The sequence below is a fragment of the Crocodylus siamensis genome, chromosome 3 (genome assembly GCF_052110815.1).
Source record: "Crocodylus siamensis isolate JL-2025a chromosome 3, ASM5211081v1, whole genome shotgun sequence".
Classification (NCBI taxonomy): domain Eukaryota; kingdom Metazoa; phylum Chordata; order Crocodylia; family Crocodylidae; genus Crocodylus; species Crocodylus siamensis.
In genome coordinates this window covers 165,631,397-165,644,564 of record NC_143397.1, presented here as the reverse complement: position 1 = coordinate 165,644,564, position 13,168 = coordinate 165,631,397, and the positions used below count along the sequence as shown (strand labels likewise).

The following is a 13,168-nucleotide window of genomic DNA, read 5'->3' as shown; positions in this document are numbered from 1 at the left end:
GAATCCAGCCAGGTGCCCAGATGACACCCTCATGGGCCAGCATTCAGTTCATTAGGGCACGTCTGAGCCAAACTGGGTCAATCAGCCTGTACAAGCTGATCCCCTAATGTGTTTCAAACTCAGCACGTCCCAATCTTTTAGCCTCTTGATGAGCAGACCCCACAGCATTTTTGGGCTACACAGGGATCTTTAGCTTAGGTAAAAGGAGCGTTGCTGCAGAGCAAGTGGGGGAAAGAGAAGTAAAGGAGGCAAAATATACCCATTACCAACAGTTTAACTATAAAAGTTATTTATTGCTAAGTAGATGAAATATATAATGACACTAGTAGTAATAGACATGCAAAGGAAAAACAAACACAGTCACAGTATGCCCTGGTTTCACTAAGTATTTGGGGAAACTTAGCTCAAGCTTAACTAATATAGTTCAAGTTCAGAAATTTTTGCTTAGAGAGAGAGAAGAGAAAAGAGAGAGAGAGCTGGGATCTCACCAGTCCAAGGCACTTGGGTTGCAAAGCTGACATGTCAAAGTTCTCAGCACAATCCTTGAAGGGAGATGATCTTCCTCCTGCAGCCTCTTGAGAAGAAAGCGGGTGGTGTCAGCACACACACTGCTGCTTCTTTTACAGATTTTTATACCCCCAGTTCAACTTCTTTCAAGCATTCTCAATAGTGTAAATCAAATTGTCTTTTCTATTTGACAAAGCGTTATCTGGTGGGAACATCTCAGGAAACTGATTGATACTCAGGAAACACCCACTTGGGAGCCAGCTTGACATTCCTATGGATAGCAGATATACTTGATGTGACATCACCTGGTGTCTTCAGAAACAATAGCTTGCAGCATCAGGATTCTGGATTTTTACTTGCTGTGAACAAGCCTCAGCTTAGCATGACTTTTCCAGATCTTACTACAGTCTTTTAACAGACTTAAGGCAATTATTGGAGTGTTCATAAGCTGTTGTGGAGAGGACTTCCACCAGTCGTCTTGGGAAAAGTATGACAACACTTGTGGTCAGGGCTCCAACAGGCTGGACGCTGTGATGAACCCTGTACCATTGTTCAAATGTTATCCATACCCCCTCAGACTCGGTCTGTTGCCTCAGCGTTCCCTAACCCGGCAACTGGGTTTTAGCCAATTAAATTTACATAGGCCTCCCATAGTGGGACCGGGGAATGTACGGCCCGAGATGCCTAGTAAAACTTACTTTTGCTTAGAGGTGTGGGGGGGGGGGGCAGGGAGGAAAAGTCCTTTGTAAGTCCAGATTAGAACCTGTCTGATAAATGCTGAGCTGGGTGTGAGGGTTGATTAGCATTTGGAACATGGCTTCCCCATCATGCAGTACTCTCCTGCTTCGCTGATCCCAGAATTCACTGCAGTCTCTGCTTCAGGCTTTCTGTTCTCCACCTCTCATGTAAATGAATGGTCATCTGGTCCCATCTCAGATGCAAATGAGACCTAGGGCAGTTGTTTCACTTTTGTCACCCTTATCTGGAGGGTTTTCAGTGTGTCTCTCACTGCATCTTAATCAGTTTCTGTTTGGGGGGGGGGGCATTCTTTGTGAGTCAGACAGTCTGTGTCCTGTTCTTGGGGAACCCTGACACATGGAGCTGACAGGTAACAGCAGACTGTGGTTGGCTGGGGCTCTGCACCTTCTGCCTTTGCCCTGGGAGCCACACAATGTCATGTTGTGCATCTACCACCAGGCAGGAAGGAGACATGTGGCATGGCCACTGCGCGGCTCCCAGGACAGAGACAGCAGGGTGCAGAGCCCTAGCCCACCTCTGACCCACACAAATCTGGGGCTACATATTCCCCATGCCCTCTCCAGGTGCGCAAAGGTGGGGGGCCACCCCTCCTACACCGCTGAATGAGCTGCCTGTGGCTCCAGCCTATGACCCGCCCTGGTCCCGGGGCCCCATTCACCCAAGCCCTACCCAACTCCCTCCCTCACCATGAGGGCCTTGATCTGCCCCTCTACCCCTTCACTCTCCCCTTGCCCCTTCCCCCTCCACAGACTTACCCACACACTGGGGGGTGCATGCGCATGCACACCCCTCACTCCCTAGCCACAGACCCCCCAGCCCTGCTGCTGCCCCTCACTCCTGACCCACAGTTCTCTGCATCCTGCCAGGGCATGCACAAACCACTCCACCCTGGGCTCCAACCCCCGCCACCACACACACCTTCACAAATCCCCACACACACACACACTCGTAACCATATTTGTACCTGCATCTTTTTGCATTATTGTGATTTTCTCTATGCATAATTTTGAGTTTTCAGCCATGTGATTAACCACAATTTTTATTTTTTTTAATTGTGCAACTAATAGCAATCAAATTTTTTAATCATTTGACAGATGTAATAAAATATGTTGTAGTAAATGTTTGATTCTTAGTATACGTTTTTATAAATAATCTGTTAAAGTTATACCTTCTGAAAGATTGTGCGTGTGTTCCTCAACAGCTCACCAAAACTCATTAAATGGCCCAGCAGCTGAAATTATTGCCCACCCTGACCTAAGTCCTCTTATATCTCTTGTTATAAGCAGTTTTGCAGCAGAAATGCTTTTAAACAATTACTGTTTCATTTGCTTATTGCACAAACAAAATGAGGCCCTTGCCATTAATGCAAAACCCTGTCTCCGTAACTTGAGCAGGGTTTGTACTGGTCTGCAGATTTTACAGGAAAGAGAAGGCCTGAAGTTCCAGACAGGGGCATAGCTATGTCAGTATCCTGTGCAGAACAGAGGGAAGATGGGGATGTTGTGAGGAGTGAGCGAGTGAGGTGGGGAAAAGAAGGATTGGGGTTCTGAGCAAGCCTTACTGCACCTGGAGACTCAAAGACCCAACTGGCTCAGCAGGGGCTCAGCTGCTTGTGAGCCAAGGCTGCTGCCACTATGAAGGCATTCAATACAGCAGCCTCAGCAACCTCAGCAGTGTAGGCTCCCAGGGGCCACTGTTTCAGCACCCCCTCCAAATCTGTGCCCACCTTGCCCTCTGTAGCAGGGCACTAAGGTGCCTGCTTCTCTTACAGCAGAGAAAAGAACCCAGGTGCAGGTTTCCAGGACAACTGGTTAATCAGGGAATTGGCCATACCTGCACCTGGCCAGAGGAGGCAGAGCCCTTGGCCCATATAAACCCCAGGGCTGGGACCAGGCAGTTAGTCCCTTACCAGCAGTAGCCAGCGGATATGCTACCCTTAGAACAAGGAGCCCATAAAGTATCCTTGCCTACTAGGCCCCGAGCTTCAGAGGGTGGGGGTTACTCTTTTAAAGTGGCAGAGCATGATGTGAGTTCTGCATTAAGTTACAGCCCAGGGGCTCATGGGAGTTGGCAGTTGACTGCGTGCTGTCTGATAACAACCGGTGGTTTTGGGAGAGGCTACTGGGGAAGGAGGAGGCCTCATTGGGGCCCACTGCAGCATGGGGACTCTGGTGCCAGAGAGAGCCCAGCATTTGGAGGGAACAAACCCCAGTGCCAGAGGGGGTGCAGAGAAAGGGCTGTGGAGAGCTCAATGAGGACAAGGAGCTGAATTAATAAGAGACCTAGGCAAGACAATGCTGCAAGGCTTGGAGTGTGGTAAAGGGGTGTATGTGTGGCTCCATCTAGCCCATAAGGCTGGGAGACTTGGGAGCCATCCACAGTGAAGCAGGACATACAAGGCAGGTAGAAACAACAGGGTTAATAGGATCTAGCCCGACCATGTCCTAAAGTAAAGCTCAAGGGCAGCCTCCCTATATTTATTATACCAACGAGACATGGCAGGCAAGAACGAGGGTACTTGTAGGGTGAAAGACTGGCCCAGTTAAGGATCTGGGGGTGACATGGCCACCCCTAGGTACACCACCCTGCTACACCCTCATCTAGTTATGTGGATCCCAGGTTCCAGTTACATTCACATACTATGCTGAGTCAGTCCTGAATTTTGAAACTTAGCATTCACCAACTGCCAGACAAAAGTGCACAAGTTCTCAAACAGCTGAGGAGACTGCTTCTGCTGGATCCCATATCCCCAAATGATGTTCTGTTTTGCCTCCCACACTCTTTGTACTTTACAAACCACTTGTGAGAGACAGAAGAGTTGATGATTTCAGTAGGGCTCCTGCACCTATTCTATTTCCCATCCCCTCCCCTGCATGGCCCATGTGCCCCCCACCTAGCCCCAGCCCCTGCTCACTTCCTCAGCCCTCCCATCATTTCCCCACCCAGTCACAGTCCCCAAATCACTGCCTCACCTGGCCCAAGCATCCCCACTCACCAGCTGCAACAGCAGTCATTGGGGCTGCTGGGGCCTCATGGCACAGCCCCCGCCATGTGCAGTGGGGGGTAGTGGGGAGCAGCACGGATTGGTGCCGACCACCTGGCATGCACTTCCAGTGCTGTATCTTGCACAGGTACAGCCTGGCTCAGCAGGTTGCCTCACACTGTCTGGCAGCTGGGGGCCACTGGACCTGAGCAACACCAGCCCAGGTGACAGCCAGAGCTGCCAGATACTGTGCGGTGCCCTGCTGAGATGGACTGCACCTGCGCAATGGGGCAGCAGCAGCACGGGTGCCAGACAGCCAGGGCTGAGCCCCGCTGTTCCTTGCCACGTGTGTGTGGGGGTGGTGCTTTTCCATGAGGCTCCAAGTGGTCCCAGTTGCTGCTGCCACTGCTGGTAACCTCAGGCCATGCAGGGGGTGGGACTAGGCAGGGAAGCAATTGAGGAGCTAGGAAGAGCAAGAAAAATGAGGGGAGAGCAGGGAAAATGAGGGGACAGTTGGGGAGATCAAGGGAAACAATCAGGGAGCAGGAGAAATGAGGGGAGAGCAGAGGAACAAGCAGAGGGCTGGAGACGAGCAGGGGAACATGTCCAGCTAGTCTCCAGGGGCTCGTCTGTATGGGGGATGGTGGGAACAAACAGGAGGTGGGGGCCAGGTGACCCCCTCCATGGTCCCCTTCCCCATCCCCCCACAACCTCCTACTTACCTGCAACAAAGCCAGGTCTGGGTCCCTGTAGCCTGCACCACTGCTTGCCCCACACGGGCAGGCATGTGCTTCAGCACTGGGGAAAGGGCCAGTCATAGAGACACTCTGGCTGGCTACCAGAGTGTCTCTGTGGAGGATCAAGCCTCTGGTTGCCTCAGGGACCATGCCCTTCCCCACTTTTTTACCCCAGGATATTTTTGATCCCTGGATATCCAGTCTAAATTTGCAGCACGGGGAACATTTTTTTGTTCCCACATGTGCCTCTTGCAGCGCCTAAAGGAGTTTGAGGTGCTGCAAGAGGAACATGCACACTCGTCTGGACGTGCCCTATACTTTTGAATTCTTCTCAGTTATCACCGCAGGTTTTATTGGGGTCTTTCAGATAAATAACCACAATCATCATAAAATGTAGTAAATGGAAGCTGAGGTATATTTGGTACCATAAGTCAGTCACAAAAATAAATGGATACAACTATAGAGCATGTCTGTTATGGAAATCACAAAAATTGTGTTAATAATCAGAATAAACATATAACCTGATCAACCAGTTAAGGTTTGATTTTTCAGGGCATAGGTAAAAATAGGTAGGTTTTGGATACCTACAGGGAGGTATCCATTTTTAATCCAAAGAATTCATGAGCCAGATATAGCTAGAGTAATGAATGATGAAATTCCTTGCCTAGTAGGATTTGTGTTGGCAGGAAATGGAGGCTATAACTTTTAACTCAAATATATCAAGCTTTTGTGTGTTAGATTATAGACATGTATGTACACATAAACCCATATACAAACTGTGGATACTGGAAGATATGGAAATAAATCTATTGTACAGTTAATTTGTATGCGAATCTGAGAACTCTGATGTTACACATTTCAGAATACTTCTACTGATGTTATATACGAGTACTTACCACCCTTCTGTGTCTTTTACAAGGTGACTTCAACATCCAATTGCTATAACTTAATGTGCTATAATAAAGCTTATGGAATCAGTGTCAAGTTAACAGCTGCGTATAAAACACTTTTTAAAACTGTGTTTTATGGTTATTATAATATATGAACTTTTCATACAAGTACTAAAGCAATTTTATCCATAACCTGTTACCCTTGAAAAATCCATGTTTTTGTTTGACCTTTTATAACATATGCATTTTGTTCAAATTCCAAAACTGTAAATATAAAATCTACTGCATCCTGATATATGTCTGTCATTGAAAGGATTTCCCATATTTCAATCCTCTATGCCCTTCACATTGTGAAGCTCGTCTTTCTCTAAAAAACGAGCTAGTTGCTACTATATAATTATTTAAAGCAGAGGGTCAATAACTCTTCAAGTCTGTAATCTCTTTAGGTTGTCACCTAACACAATCACTCTAGGGTCTGTAGATATTCAAAATTTTCAAGATAACAAATCAATTTTTTTTCAAAATATTATTCCCTTAGGGTTATACTGAATAGGTAGAAGTGCTATTCCTCCTTCATAAGAGGTACAATGATAAACATTGTAAAAATTAAACAAGGATACTAGTTGTTAAAGCAATAAATACTAATTTGCATGGTTAGATCACCCATTAAAAAGTAAGTGAATTATCTCAGAAAAAAAATAGATGTTCTATTTTTCTAGGAAATTCACTACAAAAGAAAAAAAATGATATAAACAGTGCACAACTGGTTTGAACAAGAATGTTTTCCTCACAGATAAAAAACAATAAAAGGAGCAGTAATTTTAATACTAAGAACTGGCCAGTCCTTCAAAGCAAAAATTAAGAATATTTATAAGATATCCCTCAAATTCAAGTTATCAGCACATTTTAATATCTTTAATTTAAAAGAACTCCATCTTCAATCTAAACTGCCTAAAAGCCAAGAGGGATGTAAGTAGGTAAGTACCTGCTCTCTAACAACCCAGTCCTGCTCTCTTTGGGGTCAATGGTAAAAATACCTTCGACTGAAAAGTGAGAAGCAGCCAGCCATTGGTCAATAACCAGCCATTTATAAACCCCAAGGTTCTGTTGTACATGGCAGTCTTAATTGCTATGCTACCTAAATGAAGCTTAACTAAATAAGCTTTCTGTTACATGCCCTTCAACCAAGTCTTTATACTTTATGGTAATTAAAATACTTGTGGTTCATGATAGTTGATACTACACATTCAACAAACTCTTTCCCCTATTTTCCCAATTTCCTCATTCAGATATTCATTTTTGTACTAGCTGGCTTACACTTTCATTTTATTAGAGCACAGCTTCATGGATACTTAACATAAAACACATGCTAACATTTGAGTCCCTTGAGAACTTTGAAGTCAACTAGGAATTCCAACTGCAATCCATTCCCTTCACTTTAAGGACTTAAACACAAAGATGCCACAAGAGAATAAAAGCTTTTATGAAGATGCTTTTCTTCAGACCACTGTATTGTGATCTGCTTTGTTCAATTCTTTTTCTTTCCTTCGTAAGCTAACCATTAATAATTACCTTACAGATGAACTGACAAGTGGGTCTGACCTGGTGATTAGGAACTAAGGAAAGTTATTTCATAAGAGGTCATTGGCACAGCGATATGCTTTTGAGCTAAAATACTATTTTATTTCCCTTTAAATCCAAGAACTTGATGTTTGAAAATGCTACAAAAAAGTGTTAAAGAAAAAACTTTTAGAACTGATTTCTACAAATACTTAGTCTAGGTAACAGTCTTAAAGGTTAGTGGTTTCAAAAGGCACTGTTTAACAAGCAGGCAATACAGTCTCCATTTATAAAATGATTTCTATTTATAGGAAGGAAGGGAGTGCCCACTCCACTTAACGTGATGGGGGGTGCAGTTAAAAACTGCATTTAAAACTTACTCTTAACTCATAAACAGACTTGTTTCAGTTTAAATGAAAAGTGAATAAGTCCTAAAACCAAAATCAACATGCAAAATGAAGAGACTTCTTGAAAAGTTAATGACACTAGTTTCTTCAGTTCCAGAGCAGTGGATCTGTTTAGCAGGAGCAAAGCTCCCGGCTGCAATTACTAAAATCCAATCAAATTATGAAGAAAGTTGAATGCATTCTTATGCTACTGACAGAACCCCTGAAGAAACTGAGCCTTGCTCTGAAGATCATGGGAAATCTCACACGTACACTCACTTCCTAAACCAAATGTAAAAACAAACAGGAGACATAAAACATCATGTAAAGCATTAGAAAAACATTCTAGGACCCCAACTCTTACATACTTTAGGCAAAATTTTAGGCTTGATTTGGAAAGGTTTTGTGTAGGGAACTCCCACTGAAGTGAATGGGAGTACTATGTTCTGAAGCCTCTCCGGATGAAGCACAGGTGCATGGGCCACTCCTGGGACACTGTTTCTTATTACACTGGTAGGAGAGTGAATCTCAGGGTCTCATAGTCAAACCCTCCCTTGGAAAAATTTTAACCCTTTTGATTCAAACCTGTCTACATCACTGGTGGTATTCTGTGCATTCAGATGGAGGGAAAAGTAATTCCAACAGAACTCTTACCACCCGTCTTGTACTAGCTGGTGAGGAGATGAGACGGAAGCTGTACATCTACTCAAATGAGCTAAATTTACATATATGATAAGCAGGAGCAATTCCATAAGTTGTTACAGAGTTGCAGCCACTTTAAACAAGTCTGATTTGATCCAAGACAATTTAACAGTGCAAAGGTTAGTCATATTAACCACAATCAACACAGGAAAAACATCAGAATCAATTGGTGAATCATGCTGCCATAGAAGAGAACAAGGAGATGACCTGGGTCATGGTAAAAAAAAAAAAAAAAAGTGTACAACAGGCTAAATTCACTAATGAAGTGGGAAGTGATGCAAAGTTACATATCTTAACATGAGAAACAACATCACTTCAACACTATGATATCTTAATGCAAGGGTAAAACATGAGCTGTTAATCATGTAACAATGCAACTACACTTTAAAATGGTGGGGGAGGGAAAGAGGGAAAGCATCCCATCCTGTAAAGCACATGGAACATTAAGACTCCAAGAATGAGACTCCTATGACAAAAACTGAAAGGGGCAACTCACCCAAAACTGCAAGATGATACAATTTAAGATTAGCCCAAAATGTACACACTCAGGCACATCATCTTTTGGCATGTAGATGCCAACACTGGTGAGAAAATTAGCAACAGCTTCAGGTTTAAATTGCCTTTGTGTCCCACAATGAATACATAAATCAATTATTTTGCATTAATTATGTTCTTATATCAGTCATTCCCATTAGTGGTAAAATATAGTAAGAGGCCTCTCTTCATTTCATGTTATATTATGCTTTTAATAAACAAGATTTCTTCACCCAACTGAAATCATTCCATGCTGCCTCCCTTCATACCGTAGATTTCAATCTTCCTCCATAGCTTTACTACCTTCCACAGGATTTGAAAAAAAAATAAAGAAAGAAAGAAAATCACATTCCTTGTACCCTATATAAAACTTATAAGAAGTTCTATGTTTCTGCATACCAAAGTGTCTGGAAAAATACTCTTTTTCCATTTGGCCAGGAGATGAATCTGCCACGATACAGAATAAGTACTGAGCACAGTGATCAAAGCAATTCTGACCTCCAGCATCAATGACTAATATGCTGTATTAGGAATGAAAACAAAGGTCCAAATGCATTTGAACACAAAACTGTCTGCTCAGTAGCACCTGCCACAGAGAATAAGTTCCCCCACTACTGATACTTCTTTATAAGTTCCCCACTGAGTAACAGGCTGGATTTAGAGTCTTGGCCCTTTCGCTCCAACCTACATGAGACAATTCTGCATGGTTGTAACCTCTTTTGAAAGCCACACTGCTGTAGTGCATTAATCACTATAGCTACAGTAAAGCATATGTGTACAGGAGATAAAAAAAAAACCAACCACATTCACACCATCTGACCAACTGTGCAACTTATTTTCAGAAGATACCTCTCAAATGCACCTCTCAGGTTTGCTAGACATTTACCCTTGCAATAACACAATACTGAGTGTGGACTAAAAGTCTAGAGAGGCAGAGCTGTCACTGAACTATGAATCATGATAGAGCTGAAAAAACCTAGGTCTTGTTTGTGGCAACTCGTCCATGAACAAGCCCACTAAAACTTTCTGGGCTAACACGATTTCTTATTCAATTAAATTAGAATTCTCATAATTCAGGTAGCTTGCAATTAAGATTTTTTTTTTTTTGTTAAAATCTAGTTAGTCTAATGAAAGAGATCACCTCTACTACAAATTCTCATAGTTGTCATTCTCAAGCTCATTCTCCCATTTACCCCAACACACCACCAAGTGTGATGCACCAGTGCATGACTTAATGCACTAGTTTGTATAGAAATGCCAGAAATTTTTCACCAAAAAGATATCTAGTGTAATTGCAGAGCCTACCACTTGTTGCCCAAATTTGTCTTAAGTGTGGCACCGTATGCCATACACGGTTGCCTTCCACCAGCATGACTTTTTATATTACCATCACTTACTTGCTTTACCGATCATATTACTATGAGGTTTTGGAGTTGGTACTTTTGCATTTCTGCATGAGTGTACACATGTGTGTAGGAGAGAGGGGGAAAAAAAGACAAACAAAAAATAGACTTTAATGGACTCTCTCAATTCAGATCAGTAACATTTTAAAACTATTTTATACCTTTAAAATATTTTCCTATATTGTTTGAGTTTTGAAAAAGAAAGCAAGCCCCTAATTAAATATGTTGTAAGACATAAAAGAAAATTCTGGCCAACAACCAGAGAACTCTGGATACCCACTTTGCCACAAAAGCTATCCCCAGTAGCCACAGCTAGCCCCCACACCTGCCTCTGGGCATGCCACCTGCCTGTCTCGCCCACCACGTGTTGTTGGAATAATAATACGCTGTTAAATAAGGTGGGAGGCTGCCCATTACTGCACCCCCATATTTGGGATGTCTGCAGCTCCATACCTCCCCTACACTGCAGCCCAAGCCTTGCGGATGGCATCCAGTTCTTATCATCACTGGCCCCACACTGGGCCCCAGAATTCTTCGACCAGGACTAACTCCAAGATCCCTCCAATCAGGTGGGCTACCCACCCTCATTCAGGGCTACCTTGCTCCCTGAAACTTTCCCCTCTTGGGCATGGTCCTCTCCTGGGACCTTTGGCCACACAGGCCCTGACTTCGCCTCCAAGGCCAGTCGGGAACCCCAGGCCCTCCATGCTCTGGGCATCCCTTGCCATGGGCCCCTGGCCCTTTTGACCGTTCTGGTCCTGGCCCCAGGCCAGGCCAGGCCAGGCCATTTGAGGATATTCTCCATCAGGCCTCTGAGTCTCTAGCCCCACTCACTCCTGGGGTCTGCCCTCATGACCCTACCAGTGGGTAACCCACCCGGTTGTGGGAGCTGGGGTTAAGGCATCCCGACCCGCCTTTCACCAGGGTGGTAACTGACCTGGCATTTCCTAGGGGCTCCTGCACCACTGAGAGTCTCACCAGGCCACCCACTCCTGGCAGTGTGTAGTTTTAGGTCATGCCCAGGACCAGGAGCCTCCTGATCATCCCCGACAGCTCCTCCCTTACCTCCTGAAATAATACCAGCAGCCCTCCAGCCAGGCAATGTTGTTACCTAGCCTTCCAGCAGCAGAATACCCCATTTATATGGGCAGCCCTGAATCCAAAACGGCTGCCTTGATCAAACACCTGCCGGTTTCTGGTCCTTAAAGTGGCAGGCACAAAAAGTGCCCTGCCATAGCTTTGAAAAAATTAATTGAAATTGGGCACTTAGTTTCATGGTTACGTTTAAGCAGGGTTTCTTATTTCTGAATGGCTCATCAAGGATTACACTCAAATCACATTACTGTATTTCTACTTTAGTATAATTTTTCAACACTAGTCTCTATACCTACACAGCTACAAAAGTTTATATGTACAAAATGCAGTTGGACAATATATGCATGGACACAATATTTTGGAAATCTGTTTGAATTTTTCCCCTTCCCCACAAAGTGGCCTGAAGATAAACTAAATCAGGATGCTCTTTGACCAGATCACATTATCCAAGAACTAGAGAACTGCCCATCAAGAATGACAGGTGAATGGCTACTTTCTTGGTAGCGCTGTGTATCTAATGTCTTCTCACAGCGGCATTTTCTTGGGACTCATTTCAACAACTGTTTTGATTACATCATGTGTTTGTCTTCTCACAGCAGCCTCCTCTTGTGATTCATTTGCACAGCATTCTTGATATCGTTGTGCTCTCCCCCTTCTGCAATTCCTTACTCCCAATGGAGCTATCTTGCAGGACTCAGTTTCAATGGGCTGGGTTCCTCCAACCACCAAATCAGTGAAATATATATACGCACATACACACAGTTTTACAGGGCACGTCTGAGCTAGGCTGGGTTATCCAGCATTGACAGGCTGACACCCTCATGTGCCTTAGTTCATCCCTTATTTCAGCAGGACAATAATAAATGCAGTTAGACGCACATATATACACACTAACAGGGTATGTCTGAGCAGGCTTGGTCCAGTCAGCACTTTTAGCCGATACTCTCATGTGCCTCAAAACTCAACATGTCCCAATCTCTTGTCATAATGGTCATAGTACTAATTCCCTTGATGAGCAGACCCCGCCGTAGCTTTGGGTATTACAGGGATCTTTGGCTTAGGTAAAAGAAGCATTGCTGCAGAGCAAATGGGGAGATCAAGGGGAAGGAAGAGTAAGTGAGGTTCAGAGAGAGAGTATAGCAACCAGCTTGACCATAGAAGTTATTTATTGCCAGGTATATGAACTTATGATGATACCAGTAGTAATAGCCATACAAGAGAGACAAATAAAACCATTACAATATTACATAGTTTCAATTAGGTATTTGAGGGAAGTCTAGCTCAAGTTTGATGGGCAAAAGTCAGGTTTAGAAAGCTGTGCCTGGAGTAAGAAAGGAAAACCCAGGTTCTTGGAGTCAGAAGAGAGAGAGTTGGGGGTCTCACTACTCGGTGAAGCTTGAACCAGTTGAGGTCCCCAGATGTTTATTGGAGCTTGCAGACAGGTAGAGCCCTCAACATGATCAGTGAAGGTAGAAAAGGAGTGGAACTGGTCCAGCTTTTGGATTGAAGCACCAGGACAGAAATTTGAGCTTGGGTATGCGTTTTTCTGGAGAACAAACAATGGCTCAAGGGAGGACACTAGGGTTGTTTATGGGTAAACGATAGCTCATAT

At 44.1% G+C, this 13,168-nt stretch overlaps 1 protein-coding gene across 3 annotated transcripts in view; it reads right to left on the bottom strand.

Annotated features, from left to right (window-relative positions):
- The window catches only part of LOC149869079 (uncharacterized), a 136,680-nt gene that overhangs the window by 115,856 nt on the left and 7,656 nt on the right, over window positions 1–13,168 (bottom strand). For all 3 annotated transcript variants that reach the window (XR_016441382.1, XM_090039664.1, XM_090039665.1), the window contains exon 2: window positions 489–574. Coding sequence is in view for 2 of the 3 variants with exons in the window: in XM_090039664.1 (XP_089895790.1) it covers window positions 489–521 (33 nt within the window). In the remaining variant the exon portion in view is untranslated. The remainder of the gene's footprint in view (window positions 1–488; window positions 575–13,168) is intronic.